At 37.5% G+C, this 19,421-nt stretch overlaps 1 protein-coding gene across 1 annotated transcript in view; it reads left to right on the top strand.

Moving 5' to 3' along the window:
- Fads2b (fatty acid desaturase 2B) overlaps positions 1-19,421 on the top strand; it is a 40,609-nt gene that overhangs the window by 16,932 nt on the left and 4,256 nt on the right. Inside the window, exons 3-9 of the mRNA XM_002729187.7 lie at positions 1,023-1,220; positions 2,892-2,993; positions 9,104-9,229; positions 11,785-11,845; positions 16,208-16,284; positions 16,459-16,556; positions 18,061-18,157. Coding sequence (XP_002729233.1) covers positions 1,023-1,220; positions 2,892-2,993; positions 9,104-9,229; positions 11,785-11,845; positions 16,208-16,284; positions 16,459-16,556; positions 18,061-18,157 — 759 coding nt within the window. The remainder of the gene's footprint in view (positions 1-1,022; positions 1,221-2,891; positions 2,994-9,103; positions 9,230-11,784; positions 11,846-16,207; positions 16,285-16,458; positions 16,557-18,060; positions 18,158-19,421) is intronic.

Genomic DNA, 19,421 nt, shown 5'->3' with positions numbered 1-19,421 from the left:
TTCCTTTACAGATCTCTTATTTCCATTTCCACATTCCATTTATACATCTCTAAAACCTGCTACTATTCTCCTGCCCCACTCACATTTTGAACTGTTCTGATTTCCAAGCTACTATACTCATTAATCCAAAGGATGTTTCTGGTCAACCTCCAGTACAATGGCAAGTTTGCACACTAGTGCTCGTATCTTACTCCTGCACATGCATAATATGCATGTACTGAGACCATGCTGAGACCATGCTAACCAACGAACACACTGAAGCTGATAGTCTTGTTCTGGAGGGAATCCACTGAGAAGGTCTCTGAAAGTTTATCCCTCAAGCTAATCTACCCAGAACACATTGTTCTGCCTTGACCTCAATCTATAAGTGCATCACTTGTATACAGTAAATCAGAGATGACTGGAAAATCACTTGTACACTGTAGCAAAAACTACGGTAATACATATTCTCATGAACAGTATGTTCTCCCAAATGTAAACAGAGTTCAACTCAGTCATCAATTGAAATAGTGGTTTCAACAGCAACTGTTGGATTTACACATACCACAACTGCTCCCACTTTGCCATCCCCGAGCCCCAAAACAATTGCTTTTACCTGCTCTCCCTAGTAGCTGGGGAGAGATTTTCACATTGCAACTCATTCTTTCACGCCCATAAAGCATATCACCCCAACCTTTTTTTTTCTTTATTAACTTGAGTATTTCTTATTTACATTTCGAATGTTATTCCCTTTCCCGGTTTCCAGGCAAACATCCCCTTAATCCCTCCCCTCCCCTTCTTTATGGGTGTTCCTCTCCCCACCCTCCCCCCATTGCTGCCCTCCCCCCAACAATCACGTTCACTGCACCCCAAACTTCTTACCATTTCATTTAAATTTCATGGTCATTGGTTTTAAATTTTAATCAAATATATTCATATTGCTAAAGTAATTTATTAATAACTCGATAAGTGGCTACTTGGATTCATTTATCTTCCCAGTTCCCTGAGTGAACTAATTCCAACCTTTACTATTCACTTCACAGCCGCAGTTGGTGGAAGATTTCCGTGAATTGCGCAAGACGTTAGAGGACATGAATATGTTCAGTGCCAACCTGTGGTTCTTCTTTCTCCACCTTGCCCAGATCTTGATTTTGGAAGTCTTAGCATGGCTAATACTACGTCATTTTAGCAGTGGCTGGATTGTTACAATACTTATTTCCTTTCTTCTTACAGTTTCTCAGGTAAGCAACTGCCCTAAGCTACTAGAGTGGCCTTTGAAGAAAGTTTGAGATTTTTTATCCTTTTTTTTTTACTTGAAAACGTCACATATGCATTCAACAGAGCTTGATCATATGCACTCAGTCCCCGCTCACTGCATCTTCCTGTCAACTTCAGGTCCTCCTTTTTTAGCACACGAAGTCCAGTTAGTGCTGCCGATATGCACAGGAGTGTGGAATCAGCCACTGGAACACTTGAAAACTACCAGTGGCCACACCCACAAATTAAATTTATTCTCCCTTTCCCAGAAGCCAGTAGCCTCGCACCTAGAGTAGTGCTGTAATTTTTAACTGGCTTCATCTTGTACTTGCTCTAACCATAGCTGCTGTGTGCTGTGTGTGTAACATGTATTTCATATCCAGAGAACAGCAGTTCACAGCTCTCCTGTTCATCCTTTATTTCCTACATTCTTTCTGTCCTCTCCACTGTAATATTGTCTGATCTTCTTTTGATGTGCTGGTGTACATCTTGGCATACTACTCATGAATTTTAATAGCTTTCCAAAGTGTTGGATTCCAGTTCTCTCATCTATTAGGTGAGGACAATAAATATGAAATTATTCTGAAAAAAACTAAACAGGTTAATCTATAAACAAGCTAGCTCAGCATCTATCATATGATAATGGTTAAATAAATGGCAATTGATATTATTTATCCTGTTTTATAATGACTTTAATAACTAAAATTCTATCCTCAGCAATAAAAAAGAAATCAATCTTACTCTTTCATTAATCAATCCATTAGCACTTATAAATACATCAACCCATGAATTCTTCAAGGGGAAAATTACATCTTAATGTATAAGAATAAATAGCACAGGTACTTCAGCATAAATAACATCAGCAACTGGCACTTAGCAGAGTATTTGATAAATCTTTGTTAAGTTCTATATGCATGTCCAAATATATGTGCCTTCATATGAGCCCAGTCTGTGTGTAGATATAAAGGTAAATTCACATACTCCTTGTCCTGAATCAAGGAGTCCTTCAGGACTGAGAGAACCACTCAGCTGAATATACTGTATCATAAAAGGGGGGAAGCACCAATGGCAAGAGAAAGCATATGCTCCTGGAACAGGAAGGAAAATTCATTCTCAGTGGAGAGACTTGGGAAGGCTTTCCAGAGATGGAAGCATAATGTTTCCAGAGCCCAGAATTTTTACATCAATATATTTCTTGAAAAGTGAAGCTTCTTTACTCTTTAGGATGTAATTTTTGGAAACAAATATTCATTCAATGCCTAGCATTAACTTGACACTTTACAGAAAATAAAGTACACCATAGTCTTATGAGTTTGGCATTATACCCAGGGGGAATCAGTTTGCTGAGGCTCAGAACTACTGTCTAACTTGAGCAGAGTTGTCAGTTCTTGAAGATCCCAACTAAACAGAGACTAATGTTCATGGTCTTTATTCTCTAACACAGAAGACATCAAATGGTAACAATGAAAGTGTTTGAGGCAGGAAAAACCACTTGCAGATGGAGGGTATGGAGATGGTAATGTATAAAGGAGATTGAAACTAAACTTGGGTGAGATCAAAGGAGGTCTCTGGGTAGTCTCTGTCAGGCCCGCAAGTCTACTTGTGTGCTTGATACTCCTTCTTTGTGACTTCTCTAACTTCCTTTTCTTTCTCAGGCTCAAAGTTCATTTTTACAACATGACATAGGACACCTTTCCATGTTCAAGAAGTCCAAGTGGAACCATCTGATGCATAAATTTGTAATGTGTCATCTCAAGGTAAAGGATGTGGGGAAGTGTGATGAAGATTGTTGAATGTACTGTCCCTAATGCTCTATCTTGCTTAGGTACTCAAAGCAGCAAAACATGTTATAGCATTCACTTATATTTATAATCTAAGTTATATATATATATATATATAATATTTAATATAACAGCATAAAATACATAGCAAAATCAAATTTTAAAGTTAAAGAGGAAAATGTTTAAGGTTTTTTATTGTTGTTATTTTTATTACTCTGATCAACATTTTGGTTCAATTCACATTGCCCTAAGGAATGTGCACAAATCCTTCAAATCTAGATATACACTGTAAAACCATGAATAGAAATCTTCTTAGAATGGATGTGAAGATTTTCCTTTGGAGAGTTCAGCAGACCTAATTAAAAGGTGAAATGTTGAGACTTAAAATGTCAGAAGACAAATACCAAATAAGATAAAAAGAGTAGCTGGGGAAGGCTAGGTGATGCTATTGAAAAGGAGGATTACAAAATTCAGACTTCAGGATTGGAGATTTAGCTCAGTGGTAGAGCGCTTGCCTAGCAAGCACAAGGTCCTGGGTTTGGTCCTCAGCCCCGAAAAAACAAAAAACAAACAAAAAAAACAAACAAACAAAAACAAACTTCAGACTTCTGCAAAAAGCAAAAATTGATAATAGAAACTGACATTATTTTCTGAAAGGGTGGATGTGTTATTTTATGCAGCACCTAGTAAGTTCCTGAACATAGTTCTTCACTAAGCTTCTGTGTGTAGAGGAGTGAAGGAACAAAGGAACCAAGGAGATAGGATGGCAGTATTGAGGGATGTGGGACCTTACAGTGCTCAGTATACCATCCAAAGACCATCATGTCTGTCTCTGACCTTTAGCATCCTGTATCATTAGGAGATAAGCTACATCTCTGATTTTCTTTGATTATGTACATTTTTCTTACTGTGTACTCTGGCTCAGAAGGTGAGAAAAATGTCCTCTAATCAAGACATCTCAAACAAAACCTTCTATTCAAGCTAAAGCCTCCTGGGAAAAGCAAGAAACCCATTAAGATTGCTTTTTCTTTCCTAACATACTGTCTCTTTAGATTACTTCCCAAAGATAACTTCTTGGTTTCCCAGACTAAAAATAGACAACTAATTAATAGAGTAAAGGAATGCTGGAGTCAAAACATTGGAAAACAATGAGCAGCAGCCACGGGCAGCAAGGGATAATGGATGATGGGCAGGAACTTGATGATGAAAATTGCCAGATACCAAGTACAGAGCTATTTCCCTTGAGGCTCTTGTAGGACTCATGTAAAACTCATGAGATGGGAATTACCTTATACCTATTTTTCAGATAAAATGAGTCTTCAAAGAGCTTGACTATTTAAGCCAATGTCTACAAAGTGGTTAATTAGAGAAACTAATACCACAGTATTGAATAATGCTCACCAGAGTGGGGCTGCTCAGTTTGAACTAGCATTTAGAAGACACTGAGAATCTTGGTAAAAGTAGGCATGCCTAGACTATTAAAGATAATTTGATTATTTTTTTTCAGTGGTGTTTGGGTGTCAGTAAGGGTGAGGCTCTTTGGAAGCTTCTCAGATTCTTCTAACCTAATGCCAGTACTAAGGACTACAGTTCCAACAACAAACCTTCTTGCATTGAAACTCAGCCTCCTGTGAACTGGGTCACTTTGAGCAAGTTATTTAATGCGATTGGACTTTAGTTTCTTCACTGACTAGAAAATGAAGATGGATGGATAAAAGCTTCGACCTGTGGGATTATTATGTGTTATATGTGATACTTGTGTATCATGTGTAACACAATACCCAGAAACAGTCACATGAGCTGCTGCTAATATTAGGAACAATATTTTCACAACCAAAATAAGGATCCAGACTCAATAAGAAAAATGTTTGATCATGATAGTACTAACAGGTTAGACTGTAAGTCAGACTGATCAGTTTACCAAAACCATGTATTCTTAGCCACTGTCTCTATAATTCAGCTGCTGGAGCCATAAGTATACTAAGCAATGGAGTTGAACTTTGAGTTCCTGCTAAAAACATGTCTGTCCCTCAAAATAAATAAGTAATTGCTACAGTGTATGAAAAGATTTATTTAATCAAAAAATTTCTAGGTATATTTTCTTCCTCACTTGTAGCCACCATTGCTAAGGAGATCAATTCTCTGAATTCACTTTGAAATGTCACAAAATAAAAATAAAGGCATTTTCCCTATCACTATGAGTTTCAGGTAGTGAAGTGTACGTGTTTGCTCCCCTGTGCTCAGGAGACAAAGGAATTAAAAGTCATTTGTCCTCAAGGTAATTGGCACCAATTATCAAGGTTTGGTACCAATTAATTCCAGTGAGTTCCACCCTTGCTGGCTGCTTCTAAAGCCAATGCTTTTCCACTAACCCATATTTGCACATAAGTCTTTCTATACTATGTGTCTAAAAGATCTGTTTTATGATTCAAAATGTATATTTTTGGTGACTCCTGACTAGAATGAGAAAATGGGAAATAGTTCTAAAAGCAGAGCCAGAATGCTTTGCCTTTTTACAAGCAAAGTCAGTGAGTGATTCATGAACAAAGTAAATGTAGGCTTCAACACGTACAGGAGAGAAATTACTTGTGGGTGGTAAAGGGGGTGGAAAAGAGATGACATCCCCACCTCTTACAATCATTATAATTCTAAATTTCAAAACAAGGTTTAACCTCAGTTCCCCTTACAACTCAGAAAAGCATGGGTAGCATTGGAATTAATATTCAGCATCTCTCAAGTGTGTGTTTGTGTGTGTGTGTCTATGTGTATGCACATGCGCATGTATGTATTTGTGTGTATGTGTGCCTATGTGTATAAATATATGTATGTGTATGAGTATGTGTGTTCTAGTATACACAGTAAATAGACATTCAAATATCCTGTCTAAAAATGAACCATCAAATACATATATTTTACATTCTCATGTATTAAAGATCAGGTATTCTTAACTTAAAGATCCAAATACTAAATATGAGATGTTTAAAAATCTAAAATCTAAATATTTTTGGGGTTGGGGATTTAGCTCAGTGGTAGAGTGCTTGTCTACCAAGCGCAAGGCCCTGGGTTCGGTCCCCAGCTCCAAAAAATAGAAAAGAAAAAAATCTAAATATTTTTAATGCCAAATGATGCCAGGAATAAAAAATTTTGAATGAATTTATCTGCAGGTATATATGAGACAAATGAGTTTTATGTTGAGACTTACTTCTCATCTTCATATCTCATTGTACATGAAGAAATATTCCAAAGAGGTTTATAAATGAAATTAAAGACATTGATGTTGGAGATGGACATGCAACATTTTTCAGGATCTTCCCATGTGAACATTTCCAAATAGTAAGAATACAGTATGACAGTAGAGACGATGGGGCAGGAAACTTGGGATTAAGACCTGGCCTCACTACAGCCCATGACTATATCCTAAAACCTTTGGTGGGAGGGAAGAAGAGATTCCAGGCAGTTACTTCCTGTAACTTGCAGAGCTTACCTCCATTTCCTGGTTTAGGAGAGTTCCAAAGTCACACTCCTAATAGATGGCCGAGCAAAAATTTAAATTCCAATTCACTTCAGTCCAAAGACTAGATTGTTTTTTTCTGCACTGAATTAAGGGCATAACTTAGGAATAAGGAATGGCCTAAGAAGGACCCATGTAGAACTGTCTCAGGGTAGCCACACATGATGGTGAAAATTCTCCCTTGCTCACAAAGAACTCTCCGTCATCTCTGGTAAGAGTGTTTTCTAGACATAGGGATTCAGGTAGAACTTGTTTAGATCACACCCATCATTATGTTATCCACCATTCTAACCTCTAGGGCTTTGTGGTATTAAAATCTGTTCCCTGATCTACTATGCATTAAAACCTGTCTCCCATGTTACCAGTTATCACAGGTAGTCATTGCCTAAAAGTGTAGAGTCAGCTGGTAGAAGAGGCCAAAATATCAGCTGTGGGAAGAGATAATTTTAAAAGAGAATCATTTCTTATCATGTTGAGTTTGGCTGTCAACTGTTCCCATTAGATTGTATATAGCTGGTGTGGGAACCTTCTCACATCATGTCTTACATAGCATCACAGGTACTTGCCTAGATCAGAATCTGATATGCTTCAGAGTAAATAAGAAATGGATGAATAAGAATAGAGTGATGTACCGCTTGAAGAGGATAACTTCACAAGAGTAGGAAAGAGTGTAAAGGGACACAAGTCTGAGAAACTGTAAGCTATCCTAGAGGGAAATATTTGAGAAGGGATTGCTAAGGCAGTCAGGAAACAGATATAAATTGGAGCTAGAAACCCCACTGTAAAAGTGTTATGAAGTGTTGGAGGGAAATGGAAAACCGCATCCCATTCTTTATGTTTGTGGGTGGTAGATAATAGTTATGTCTCATAGTAGAGCTTCCAGAAAGAAGTTTTTCAAATCATTCTCATCTTCTTTGAGATGTACAGTGTATACACCAGCATTCCCAGCAGAAATAATATATAAGCTACATTAAAATTATATCATAAGACCAAGGGACCTGCTGCTAGACAGTGTACCCTAGGCATAGCAAGAAAATTGAATTGATGGACTCTCAACAATAAGGTTACCTAAACAAGATGAGCATAATGATAACTCCAGTGGCTATGCCAACATAGACATGGGAAATTCTACAAAATCTTACCCCTAGATAAAGAGCTATAGATGATCAAGGGCTATTGAGAGAGGGAGAATCAGTTCCCTACAGAGAGAAGCTCCTTCATAGGTTATTCAGACCCAAGTAGTCAGCACTGAACACATGTGCATATGAGTAACACTAAATTGAATGAGTAAGCTATATATGTATGCATATGAGTATATACATGTATGGATGTGCATATATGTACATGTGTTTGTATATAACAATAATAATTTAAAAAGAATGAATTTGGGAGGGAGAGTAGGGAGCACAAGAGTAATTAGGGAGTTAATATGATGTAGATAGATACAATGTTGATGTATGAAATTCCCAAAATAAAAAAATTAATGATATACTTCATCATAAATTTTATATAGTCATACTTAAAATGCCTACTTATAGCAATAATATGATAATCAAAATATCACTTAAATCTGTAACCAGCATAAAAATTAGTGAAATATTTTGTCTTTATGTTTTATATTGATTCTTCAATGTGAATCTTGAGATTTAATTTATCTAGCCACATATAGTTAGTAGCTTCTATATTGGACAGAGCTGCTCTATAATATGTATACATTAATTATTAAGAGATGGTAAATATGCAATAAAATATAACTATTCATTTTTCTATAACCAATTAATACAAAAGAGAAGAAATTGGGTTTCTCAAAGAGCCAATATTTTAGATCCAGCATATCATATCTCCTTGAGCTATCCATTGAACTAAATGTCATCATGTTCAGTTGTTCTTGAGCTTCAATGAAGATGAGTGGTTTACCAAACCTATGTATCAGCATTTAAAAGCTAGTATATGAAAGCAGATTGAGAGACCTCCAAATCTTTTGTTTTATTAAAACTTTCAAGCTTACAGTAAAAGAGAAAGCATCACTAACAGCTTAATCAAAGATGTTTCTAACTTGGCACCAGCTAAAATGTTTTTATTCTCATTTATTTTTATAGGAAAGCATTGAGCTGGGACTTACAATGATCTGAGCAGAGTTCTCCAGGGAGAATACTTCAGATTCATGATTCTTTGAAGTATCATACATAGGGCCCGCTTTTCCCCAGAACTAATTAAAATCTTGGGTATGAGGCTCCTATGACAAATAGGAATAAGACTCACTCTATCTTTACCTTCAGAATAATTTCTTAGATTAGGCTCTTATAAAGGAAGGCTAGAAAACCATTCCAGAGTAATAGATTATGTTTCCATTCTCAGGAGTTCATTTTAGTTTGCAGTATGTTCTTGAATTAGAAAAGTATTTCTTCCTTATCTCTGATCACCTTTTTTTAATAAGTCATCCTGTGACCCAGCATCACCATCAACTAGAGAAGCCAAATCTCTTATTCTCACGTTGAAGATACAGTATACTCTAACTCTGACGGTTACTTGGGAAAAAAATTCTATTAGTTAATGAATTCTCTCTTCTCCTCAGGGCCTGTCAGCTGATTGGTGGAATTATCGACACTTCCAGCATCATGTAAAACCAAATATCTACCCCAAGGATCCAGACATTGATGTAGGCCCACTTTTTCTGCTTGGAGATACTCAGCCTATCAAGGTGCATTTAACTCCCATCAACATGAAGAAAATGTTCCTGGAGTAGCCCCTTACCATAGAAAGATAGGAATCCCAAAGGATCTCGGAACCTCTCTCCCTTTTAATGTCCAGATGTGGACCTGAAATTTTAAGTATAAAAGAAGAATAATGATTCTCTGACCATAAAGGTCACCCAGTGCAGACTCCTAGAGCAAATGACATAATAACCTGTGTCGCCCTACTTGAGCAACCCCAATGACAGGTTCACTTCTAGTGCTTATTTACCTAATGGCAACATAAACGATTCTCAAGCAGTAGAATCAGGCAATGAGGAACAACTTTAGTTTCCAAAGCAAGATGTAGAGATGTTCACTGAGAGAAAATAACACATTGCATTGGTTAAGACAAGGCTGAAAACATCTAAATGCTGGTTAACTCAACTCATTCTTGTCTAGTTAAAAGAAACAATGCTATTTTAGTTCATGTTCATTTTGGTGTGTTTGATTTATATGATCCACATTGCCCAATGATGCCTGTAACCTCATGTACAATTTGAACATTCAAACAAAACTAGAGGGTAGAAGTGATATGCCGAATTTTTTCAGTCACTGATTTTTCTTTAAAGTCTCAACTTGAGTCTGTCATCTCAAAGACTATTTAAATTACTGAATTTTATAGGAAACAGAGTGTTTCTTAAACAAAATAGGCATACTGATTAGAGCAAAGGTTTATCCGTCCTCTAGGAGAGGTAGCTCCTGAGAGTCACATACTTTTAAACATGTCTCAGTCTTCTAGATGAACTTTGGTGTGTTAGGAAATGTGTTTCCATCCTTGTTGATTGTTGTCTAAATCTGTCTTATACAGAACCCAAAGATTATGTAACTTTTAGAAAATTTTCTTTTCTCACCTTATAGGGATTTATTTTCTGCCCCAAGTAAAGTAGAAAACAAAGCTTCTGGCTAATCGATGTGTTAAAGATGCTACCTATTATCACAAATTGATTGCTTTTGACAACAGTTCTACAAAATCTTTGATTGTGGTAGTGATATGTTGACGTCTCTGATGTCCCGTAAAGAGCATAGGGGTTTGTCCATGAAGCAGTCTTACTTCTTCTAAACCATCTTCTAGAAAGCTGTGCTTAATATACATGATGCCACATCACAAATACAGAAGCCACAGACACTACAGTATAGAGCATGACTTACAGTTATTCTACCTCTGAAACTCAGTGCTGCAATTGTACAGTGGTGTTTCCTGTGCGTTATGAACTTTTCTTTTCATATCTCTTTCCTAAAAGTCTTCCTGACCCTTTTTCCAGAGTGTTCTTAACCCACATTGAATGAATCTTCTATATCTTCTGTCTGTGTCAGAGAGACTTACTGTTCTTCAGGGTATTTCTCAACCAGTCCGACTATGTTTACCATGTCCAAAGCATCTTCTATCTCATCCCCTTTCCTTGTTTCTCACTAGTTAGGTTTTTAGAGACATGAGAGCAATTACAAATAGCTATTATTTCATCACCATAATTTTTCATTTTTAAAGTAAAAGAAAATATTAATGGCATTGTCTAGATAAATGAAGATATCTATATATAAAAGAGGGTGGAACAACTGAATAAAATGAGTGTAACACATCCTCTGATGTCTGAATCAGAAGGAGAACAGAGTGCGTGGGAATTATCATTCTCTCACATAATTTATCAATAAATGTCAGCTGCATACTAGAAAAATACAACCATCAATGCTATACTTTCTGAAAGTAATTGCTATCATTATATCCTGAACACAGATCAAATTGACCAAGGAGAAGCCCAGCAAGTGAATCAAATTCTAGTTTATGAATGGAATCTTATAGTTACACATCATGAGTAATTATATATATATATAATACTCATAAAATATTATATATACTATTATGATGTCTTAAAAATATTAAAGTAAAACTGAAATCCATAATGGGAATATAAAAGAAAAAAGAGATAGGAGGAAGCATGTATATCCCTTTTATAAAAAAAATAAAAAATAAAAAAAAAACAATGAGCGTCCATTAGATGAAGGAAGAGACATAGTACCTGATATTCAAGCCATAGTCTAAGCACTACAGATTTAGGAAAAGCTTAAAAGCTCCACAGAAATATATATTTTGACATTAACATTGCACATGAAGAAAATAACATTTCAAAGTTTTTTTTTAAAAATCACACAAGGAAAATAATTTTATATTTTAATAAATTAGAAGTTTTAATGATAATAAACTCCATATGATAAAATAAAATAATCCACCTGCACAAGACTTATCCACAGTTAAAGCACATTATTTACTTACAGGCCTGTTCTGGTTCTTCTATTGTCTCAAGTTTGACAGGTGGAGTCCTAAAATCATACTTCATCTTCATCCCTCCCTCTGTCTGTCTGTCTGTCTCTCTCTGTCTGTCTGTCTCTCTCTCCCTCTCTCTATCTCTCTCTCTCTCTCTCTCTCACACACACACACACACACACACACACACACATACACACACACACACACAAACACACACACGCTACAGAATAATGGCTCTTTTATTCTCTGTCCTTTTAGTATGGCAAGAAGAAAATAAAATACATTGACTATGAGAAGCAGCACCTGTACTTCTACATGGGTGAGTCTCCTGCAGCCACTCTTCTGTAATCAGTAGTCAAGCGGAAGGCATGACTAGAACTGTCTCACAGAAACCAACCCATATCTGATTTGTTAATGAGAAAATAAACAGATCCCATCTTAGACTTGCTGGTGGGAAAATATGAAAATGAAAAAGGCAAAGTAAATAGGCATTTGTAACAGGTGTTCATCATACTAGGTATTGGGCAAAAAAGAAAAGATATACTTAAAAGAAAGTCAGAAGGCAGACTTCTAATCATATTGTCAAACATTCTTGTCTTAGCAAATCTTTACAATATCGAGATAAAAGAAAAATAACATTTTTCTAGAGAGAAGAGTGGTTGAAAAACATATGTAGTGTGATACGAGAGAAAATTTACCCAGGAATAAAGAGAATCGAAAAAGTTTATACATGGAAGAAAACTTGTACCTTCTGAAATCAGCAAACAGCTGTAACATATGGACACACATCAAATGCTTAAATGATAGGTAACAGGGTATATATAGTAGATGGATAGATAGATGTTAGATGATAGGTAAATTAATATAGATAGACAATTGATAGATTGATAGGTGATATATATATACATTGCATACATACATGCATACATACATAGAATGCAGACTACATTAAAAGATAGATAGGTAATATATAAATGATAGGTAGATGATAGATAGATAGATAGATAGATAGATAGATAGATAGATAGATAGATAGATGGGTAGAGATAGGTAGGTAGAACAGTGTATTGCCAAGCTTCTAAGCAAAACCATTTAATTGAGTAATTCTGACACTACCACCACCACCACCACCACCATCATCATCATCATTAAGCAAAATCAACAACCTGGTAACGTATGAACATGTGTTAAAGTAATTCCAAAGTCTATTCATGTGAAACAGACTTGTACATCTGGTAAACAAACCAACATCAGAGAAGGAAACAAACACTTCCTGTATACCAGAGGTTGTCAACTGAGGATATTTTTTTAATGGGGAACATTTGAATGAGATCTAGAGACATTTTTGCCTCTCAGTATAGAAGGGATGATGATGATTTCGAAAATCCTACAATGAACAAGAGTAGCCCATCGTAATAAGTGATTACCTAGCCATATAATTTGAAACTTCTGAGACTGAGAAACCAACAAAGGCTCTCACTTGCCCACATAGGCAGCTAGTAGCCACTTGTAACATACTTGCTGAAAATGGCCACTGAATGAATTATTTGTCAAGTGGAGCTACCCATCCCAGTTCTCTCCTCCACATTTGGATTCACCCTTTACACCCTGTACCCATTAATAGACCCTTTTTGTAACACATTCCAAAAGGCACATTCCAAAAGGCACATTCCAAAACATATTCCATCAGCCTAAATCATATGTAGTTTCACACACACACACACACACACACACACACACACACACACACACATATTTTTTTTATTAACTTGAATATTTCTTATATACATTTCAAGTGTTATTCCCTTTCCCGGTTTCCGGCAAACATCCCCCTCCCCCCTCCCCTTCCTTATGGGTGTTCCCCTCCCAACCCTCCCCCAATTGCCGCCCTCCCCCCATAGACTAGTTCACTGGGGGATCAGTCTTAGCAGGACCCAGGGCTTCCCCTTCCACTGGTGCTCTTACTAGGATATTCATTGCTACCTATGGGGTCAGAGTCCAGGGTCAGTCCATGTATAGTCTTTAGGTAGTGGCTTAGTCCCTGGAAGCTCTGGTTGCTTGACATTGTTGTACTTTTGGGGTCTCGAGCCCCTTCAAGCTCTTCCAGTTCTTTCTCTGATTCCTTCAATGGGGGACCTATTCTCAGTTCAGTGGTTTGCTGCTGGCATTCGCCTCTGTATTTGCTGTATTCTGGCTGTGTCTCTCAGGAGCGATCTACATCCGGCTCCTGTCGGTCTGCACTTCTTTGCTTCATCCATCTTGTCTAATTGGGTGGCTCTATATGTATGGGCCACATGTGGGGCAGGCTCTGAATGGGTGTTCCTTCAGTCTCTGTTTTAATCTTTGCCTCTCCCTTCCCTGCCAAGGGTATTCTTTTTCCTCATTTAAAGAAGGAGTGAAGCATTCACATTTTGATCATCCGTCTTGAGTTTCGTTTGTTCTAGGGATCTAGGGTAATTCAAGCATTTGGGCTAATAGCCACTTATCAATGAGTGCATACCATGTATGTCTTTCTGTGATTGGGTTAGCTCACTCAGGATGATATTTTCCAGTTCCAACCATTTGCCTACGAATTTCATAAACTCGTTGTTTTTGATAGCTGAGTAATATCCCATTGTGTAGATGTACCACATTTTCTGTATCCATTCCTCTGTTGAAGGGCATCTGGGTTCTTTCCATTTTCTGGCTATTATAAATAAGGCTGCGATGAACATAGTGGAGCACGTGTCTCTTTTATATGTTGAGGCATCTTTTGGGTATATGCCCAAGAGAGGTATAGCTGGATCCTCAGGCAGTTCAATGTCCAATTTTCTGAGGAACCTCCAGACTGATTTCCAGAATGGTTTTACCAGTCTGCAATCCCACCAACAATGGAGGAGTGTTCCTCTTTCTCCACATCCTCGTCAGCATCTGCTGTCACCTGAGTTTTTGATCTTAGCCATTCTCACTGGTGTGAGGTGAAATCTCAGGGTTGTTTTGATTTGCATTTCCCTTATGACTAAAGATGTTGAACATTTCTTTAGGTGTTTCTCAGCCATTCGGCATTCCTCAGCTGTGAATTCTTTGTTTAGCTCTGAACCCCATTTTTTAATAGGGTTATTTGTTTCCCTGCGGTCTAACTTCTTGAGTTCTTTGTATATTTTGGATATAAGGCCTCTATCTGTTGTAGGATTGGTAAAGATCTTTTCCCAATCTGTTGGTTGCCGTTTTGTCCTAACCACAGTGTCCTTTGCCTTACAGAAGCTTTGCAGTTTTATGAGATCCGATTTGTCGATTCTTGATCTTAGAGCATAAGCCATTGGTGTTTTGTTCAGGAAATTTTTTCCAGTGCCCATGTGTTCCAGATGCTTCCCTAGTTTTTCTTCTATTAGTTTGAGTGACACACACATATTTTTATTACTGAACTTGACTAAGTAATATGCCTTAATGCCATGTCTCTGTAGTAATGAAGTATCCCTTTAGCTTATGTTGAATGAGTATAGGTTATAAGTTCACTCCAGAATGCCTATGTCACAAATACTCAACAGTTTCTTGGTGCACCTTTCCTTGAAATGTCAACTGAGAGCCTCCCAGGTAACAATAAGTCAGGCTCAAATTGTTACAGAAAAACATAGCCATACATTTGTCAAACATGGCTAGAGAAATTTTATTTAGATTAATGCAAAATGAGAGAGAAACTTCAGTACCAACTGACCTTAACTCAGCTGAAACAAATGGTGAGAGCTACTAAACCATCAAACTACTAAAAAAAATTATTCAAAAGTATTGAATGGGAGAAAGAGAAAGGAGTATGATAAAATAAGAGCATCTGTGTTTGCAGACATGTATTTATTAATGCTAGGCTTTGGTACCACTAGGAAACATGAGCCTTCCTGTTCTTATTCTTCTTGTTCTTTTTCTTGTTCTTCTCCTCTTCCTCTTCCAATTCCTTTTCTTTTTCCTCCTCTTCCTCTTCTTCTTCTTCATAGTATTTCAAAGGAAGTCTCTTTGGTCTTTGAGTTATAGAAGATAAATCTCAAAAGAAATATGCAGTCATGTGTAGACTAAGGTAATTCTCTAAGAAAAGTGATGCTAGGTTTTTCTCGTCAGAAAAAACATCACTCGGTTTTCCCAAGCACGAACTTTAAGGAGGCTGGTGTGCTCTGTGTTGAGCTGCTACAGTTGGTATGGGTGAAATCATTTGCCTTCACAATTAGCAATCCACATTGGTCGAGATCTAATTGAGAACAAAGCTTAAAGGAACAAAACTAAAATCTGGTCAGGGAAAAGGTATTTGCTCAAAGCCCAAGGGTCTCTCTGAAATTTTATGTGTCTTGGAGGTCTTGTAGGTACTGTAAGAAAGTTGGGTGGATAGCTCAGAAATAAGTATACTGGCATAATTCTTGTCATACCAGTGTAGCATAACAGAACCCCACTCTGAGGAACTCAGCATTCATTTTCTACTTCAGGAAACTTGAACCTGGAACTGTTGGCCAAATTCCTTCCCCAGTCTCTGAGGTTTCAAAGTCCAGGATGTCATTCTGAATGTCCTCCTTGCATCCTTTCTCAAGGCCAGCACTCTGGCGGGGGGGGGGGGTATGCAAAAGACTCAAATACCAGCTGGCTTGTATTGGGTCCACAATACCTGCTGGCATATACTGGGGTCCACATGGCTCATTTGTCCTTTTTTTAATCTTTTCAGTTGCACTCCCCCTCCTCATGCCTGTCTACTTTAATTTGCAATCCATGCAAGTGATGTATCTTCGAAAGTACTGGACGGTGAGTCACTCATCCCATTTTCTAAACCTAGACCAGATAGAAAATGAGTTGAAAGCGCTTAGTGTTCTTAGGTGTAGCTTCTGTCAGTAACAGGACATCAGAGCGAGACAGTGCTCAAAGAACAGGATCTGAAAACGTGTTCAAGGCTTCTCACTGTAATGCTTATCCCTGCAGGACATTGTGTGGGTCAGCAGCTTTTACATTCGCTATTTCATCACATTTGGCCCTTTCTATGGAATTTTTGGAACAGTGTTGCTCATATATTTGGTCAAGTAAGAATATTCTCTTATTTCTATAACCTCTTTTACTAGAGCTACTTGTAATTAGCAAAATATCAAGGCAATGTGGTTCATTCCTATGAAAGGCAACAGTTCAAGTGATTGAATAACACAAATTCCACCTAAGAAGAATTTGCCCAGGTTCAGTTTTCCACCATGTTCTTAGATTTCCATGTCAGTTGTTTTTGAAGGCCAGAATAACTTAAGCTGCTTTGACATCATGGACTCTGCCAAGAATCATGACAGGACAAGAAAAAATGTTAAGCTCTGTTATGACTAGAATTTTTTCACCAAACCAAAATGGCTTTAAAGCCCTATTTTGCTTAAATAGCCCTTCCCAAACTTATAATTTGTTTATATTTCATTCAGTTGCATTGCTACACTAAACCCCTATTAGTTGTAAGAATAATGGGAGCAACTATGGATCAGACAATCAGTTAAGGGTTGACAGTCATCGTTTTGTTTGATGTAATCCCCACAAGGCCTTACAATGTAGATAGTATCATCTTCTTTCTTTCTGCTCAAGGAATGGAAGCATGAGAGATTAAATGCCTTGCCTATGGCGACAGAACAAGTAAGGGCAAAGACTGTTGCCAATACACACCTCGAACCCAGCTCTATCTGATGACAAACTGTCAGTTACTTTACAAATGCCCTTAAAGAACCTGGTTTGGTTTTTTCCCCTTATGCTGGGGATTGAACTGAGCTTCCTGCATGCCAGGCAAGCACTCAGCCCCAGGATCGTTTATGCTTGTGTCTACTCTAGACTATTGTGTCTATTTGCAGGCAGTGCTCCTTTGAATTAGGAAATGGGACAAATCATATCATCAAATGCTTGTGTGCCAACACTAGATAGAAATGATACCCAATGCTTGCAGCCAACAATCAGGCTGAGCTCAGGGACCCTGATAGGGGAGCTAGAGACAGGACTGAAGAAGTGGAGAGGTACTACAACCACATAGGAAAAACAATGTTGGCTGGCTGAACCACAGTGCTTACAGGGACTAGACCGCCAATCAAGGAGTGTACAGGGAGAGATCTGTAGCTCCAGATACATATGTAGTAAAGGATGGCCTTGTCTGACATTAGTGGAAGAGGAGGCCCTTGGTCCTGTGGAGATTTGATGCCCCAGTGTAGGGAGATGCTGGAGTGGTATGGCCGGAGTGGGTGGGTGGGTGGGTGGGTGAGCACCCTCATAGAGGCAAATGGGATGGGGGACAGGGCAGATTGGATGGGGGGGTAGAAGGGTACCCGGGAAATGAGATATCATTTAATATGTAAACAAATCAAATGATTAATAAAAATTAATAAAATTTAAAAAAAAAAACAAAAAACAAATAGCACTTGAAGAGGAAGTAGACAGTAGCTAGACTCTTTGAGCCACTTTCATTTCCTCCAGGATTTGGCCAGTTCAAATAGAGGTCATGCAAGCAAGCTCAGTGATTGCACCTAAAACATATTAAATGAGTTGCCATTCCCTCTTTTTGTTCCTCCACAGGTTTATTGAGAGCCCCTGGATTGCATATGTTACCCAGATGAGCCACATACCGATGAAAATGAGCAGGGAAGAGAACCTGGACTGGCTCAGCACTCAGGTGATGATGGCATTCCTGAGGACAGTCCTTCCAACCTGACTGGCTTACGGCTGCTAACTGTAATATACATCTATTATAATGATAATAATAACTCACCTTCCTAAAACAATTTCCTGAGGACAGGCACCTCGGAGTGTTTTGTATGCAACTAAGCAAGGTGGACACAATGATTATTCTCACTTTACAACACTATAAAGCCTACTTGTGAAAAAGTTTGGTAACTTGTACATGGCCACACAACTAGTAAGTGATGGCACCAAGCTTGAGACCTAAGCAGTTTGGTTATAGAGTCTTGTCCGCAAAGTAAAATCAGTCAGCTAAAACTCAAAAGCTAAATCTGAACCACTGGTTGTTTGTATATATAAAGGTTTACTGGGACCATAGTCATGTTTGTTTGTTTATATATTATCCATAACCACTTTGATGCTATAACAAAATGTAATATTGATGACAAAATTAAAAGATTTTACTATTAAAACTATAACCCATTCCTTTATTAAATACAAAGTGATCATGCCAGAAACTATATACACACAAAAATAAAAACACTTCAGGGGTTATATTTATATACTTTTGTATATATGGACATATATGTAACTATGGTAATAAAAAAAGGCTATCATTTTGAGAACAGTGTAAAGTATGGGTGGAGTTTGAAGGAGGATACTTGGGAAAGAATGTAAGGAGGGGAAAGTGATGTAACTCTATGTATTTAAAACAATAGTCTAAAGAAATGTTTATTATCTGGGAATTTATAGAAAATATGTTTTTACTTTCTATTCTAATGACTCGATATAACAAAGTCTTTCAAGTGAATCTAAGACTTAAAATTATAGGATGAGTTGCACCCTAGCAATCAGAGAGCCCTTAGCCTTTAGAGTAAAGAAGAAGGGTCCTCGGGTGTTTGCCCTGAAAGCTACTTCCACATCTTTTAGTTTTCATTCATCATTTCTTTAGTCATCGGTTAGATTCCATGTTTTCTACATACTCATTGGATATACATTTCACTTTACGTGAATTGTTTCCCAGTACCCTTGACCTTTTTATGTAAGCATAAATATTTTTTTGGATAACATCTTGTAAAGTGGGGCTTTTAAAACATTGCCCATAATATGTGTTATAAACATTTTCCTACTTGGTTCTTAACCCTGTAATTTTACTCTAGAAGGACTACATTAATACTTTATTATTTCATGTCACTCAGAAGCACTCAACCAAGTTCTACCCTAACCATATGTTTTCCACCACAGTCCTAAAAACTTAC

The sequence above is a fragment of the Rattus norvegicus genome, chromosome 3 (genome assembly GCF_036323735.1).
Source record: "Rattus norvegicus strain BN/NHsdMcwi chromosome 3, GRCr8, whole genome shotgun sequence".
NCBI lineage: Eukaryota > Metazoa > Chordata > Mammalia > Rodentia > Muridae > Rattus > Rattus norvegicus.
This window is presented reverse-complemented; position numbering and strand designations above follow the sequence as displayed.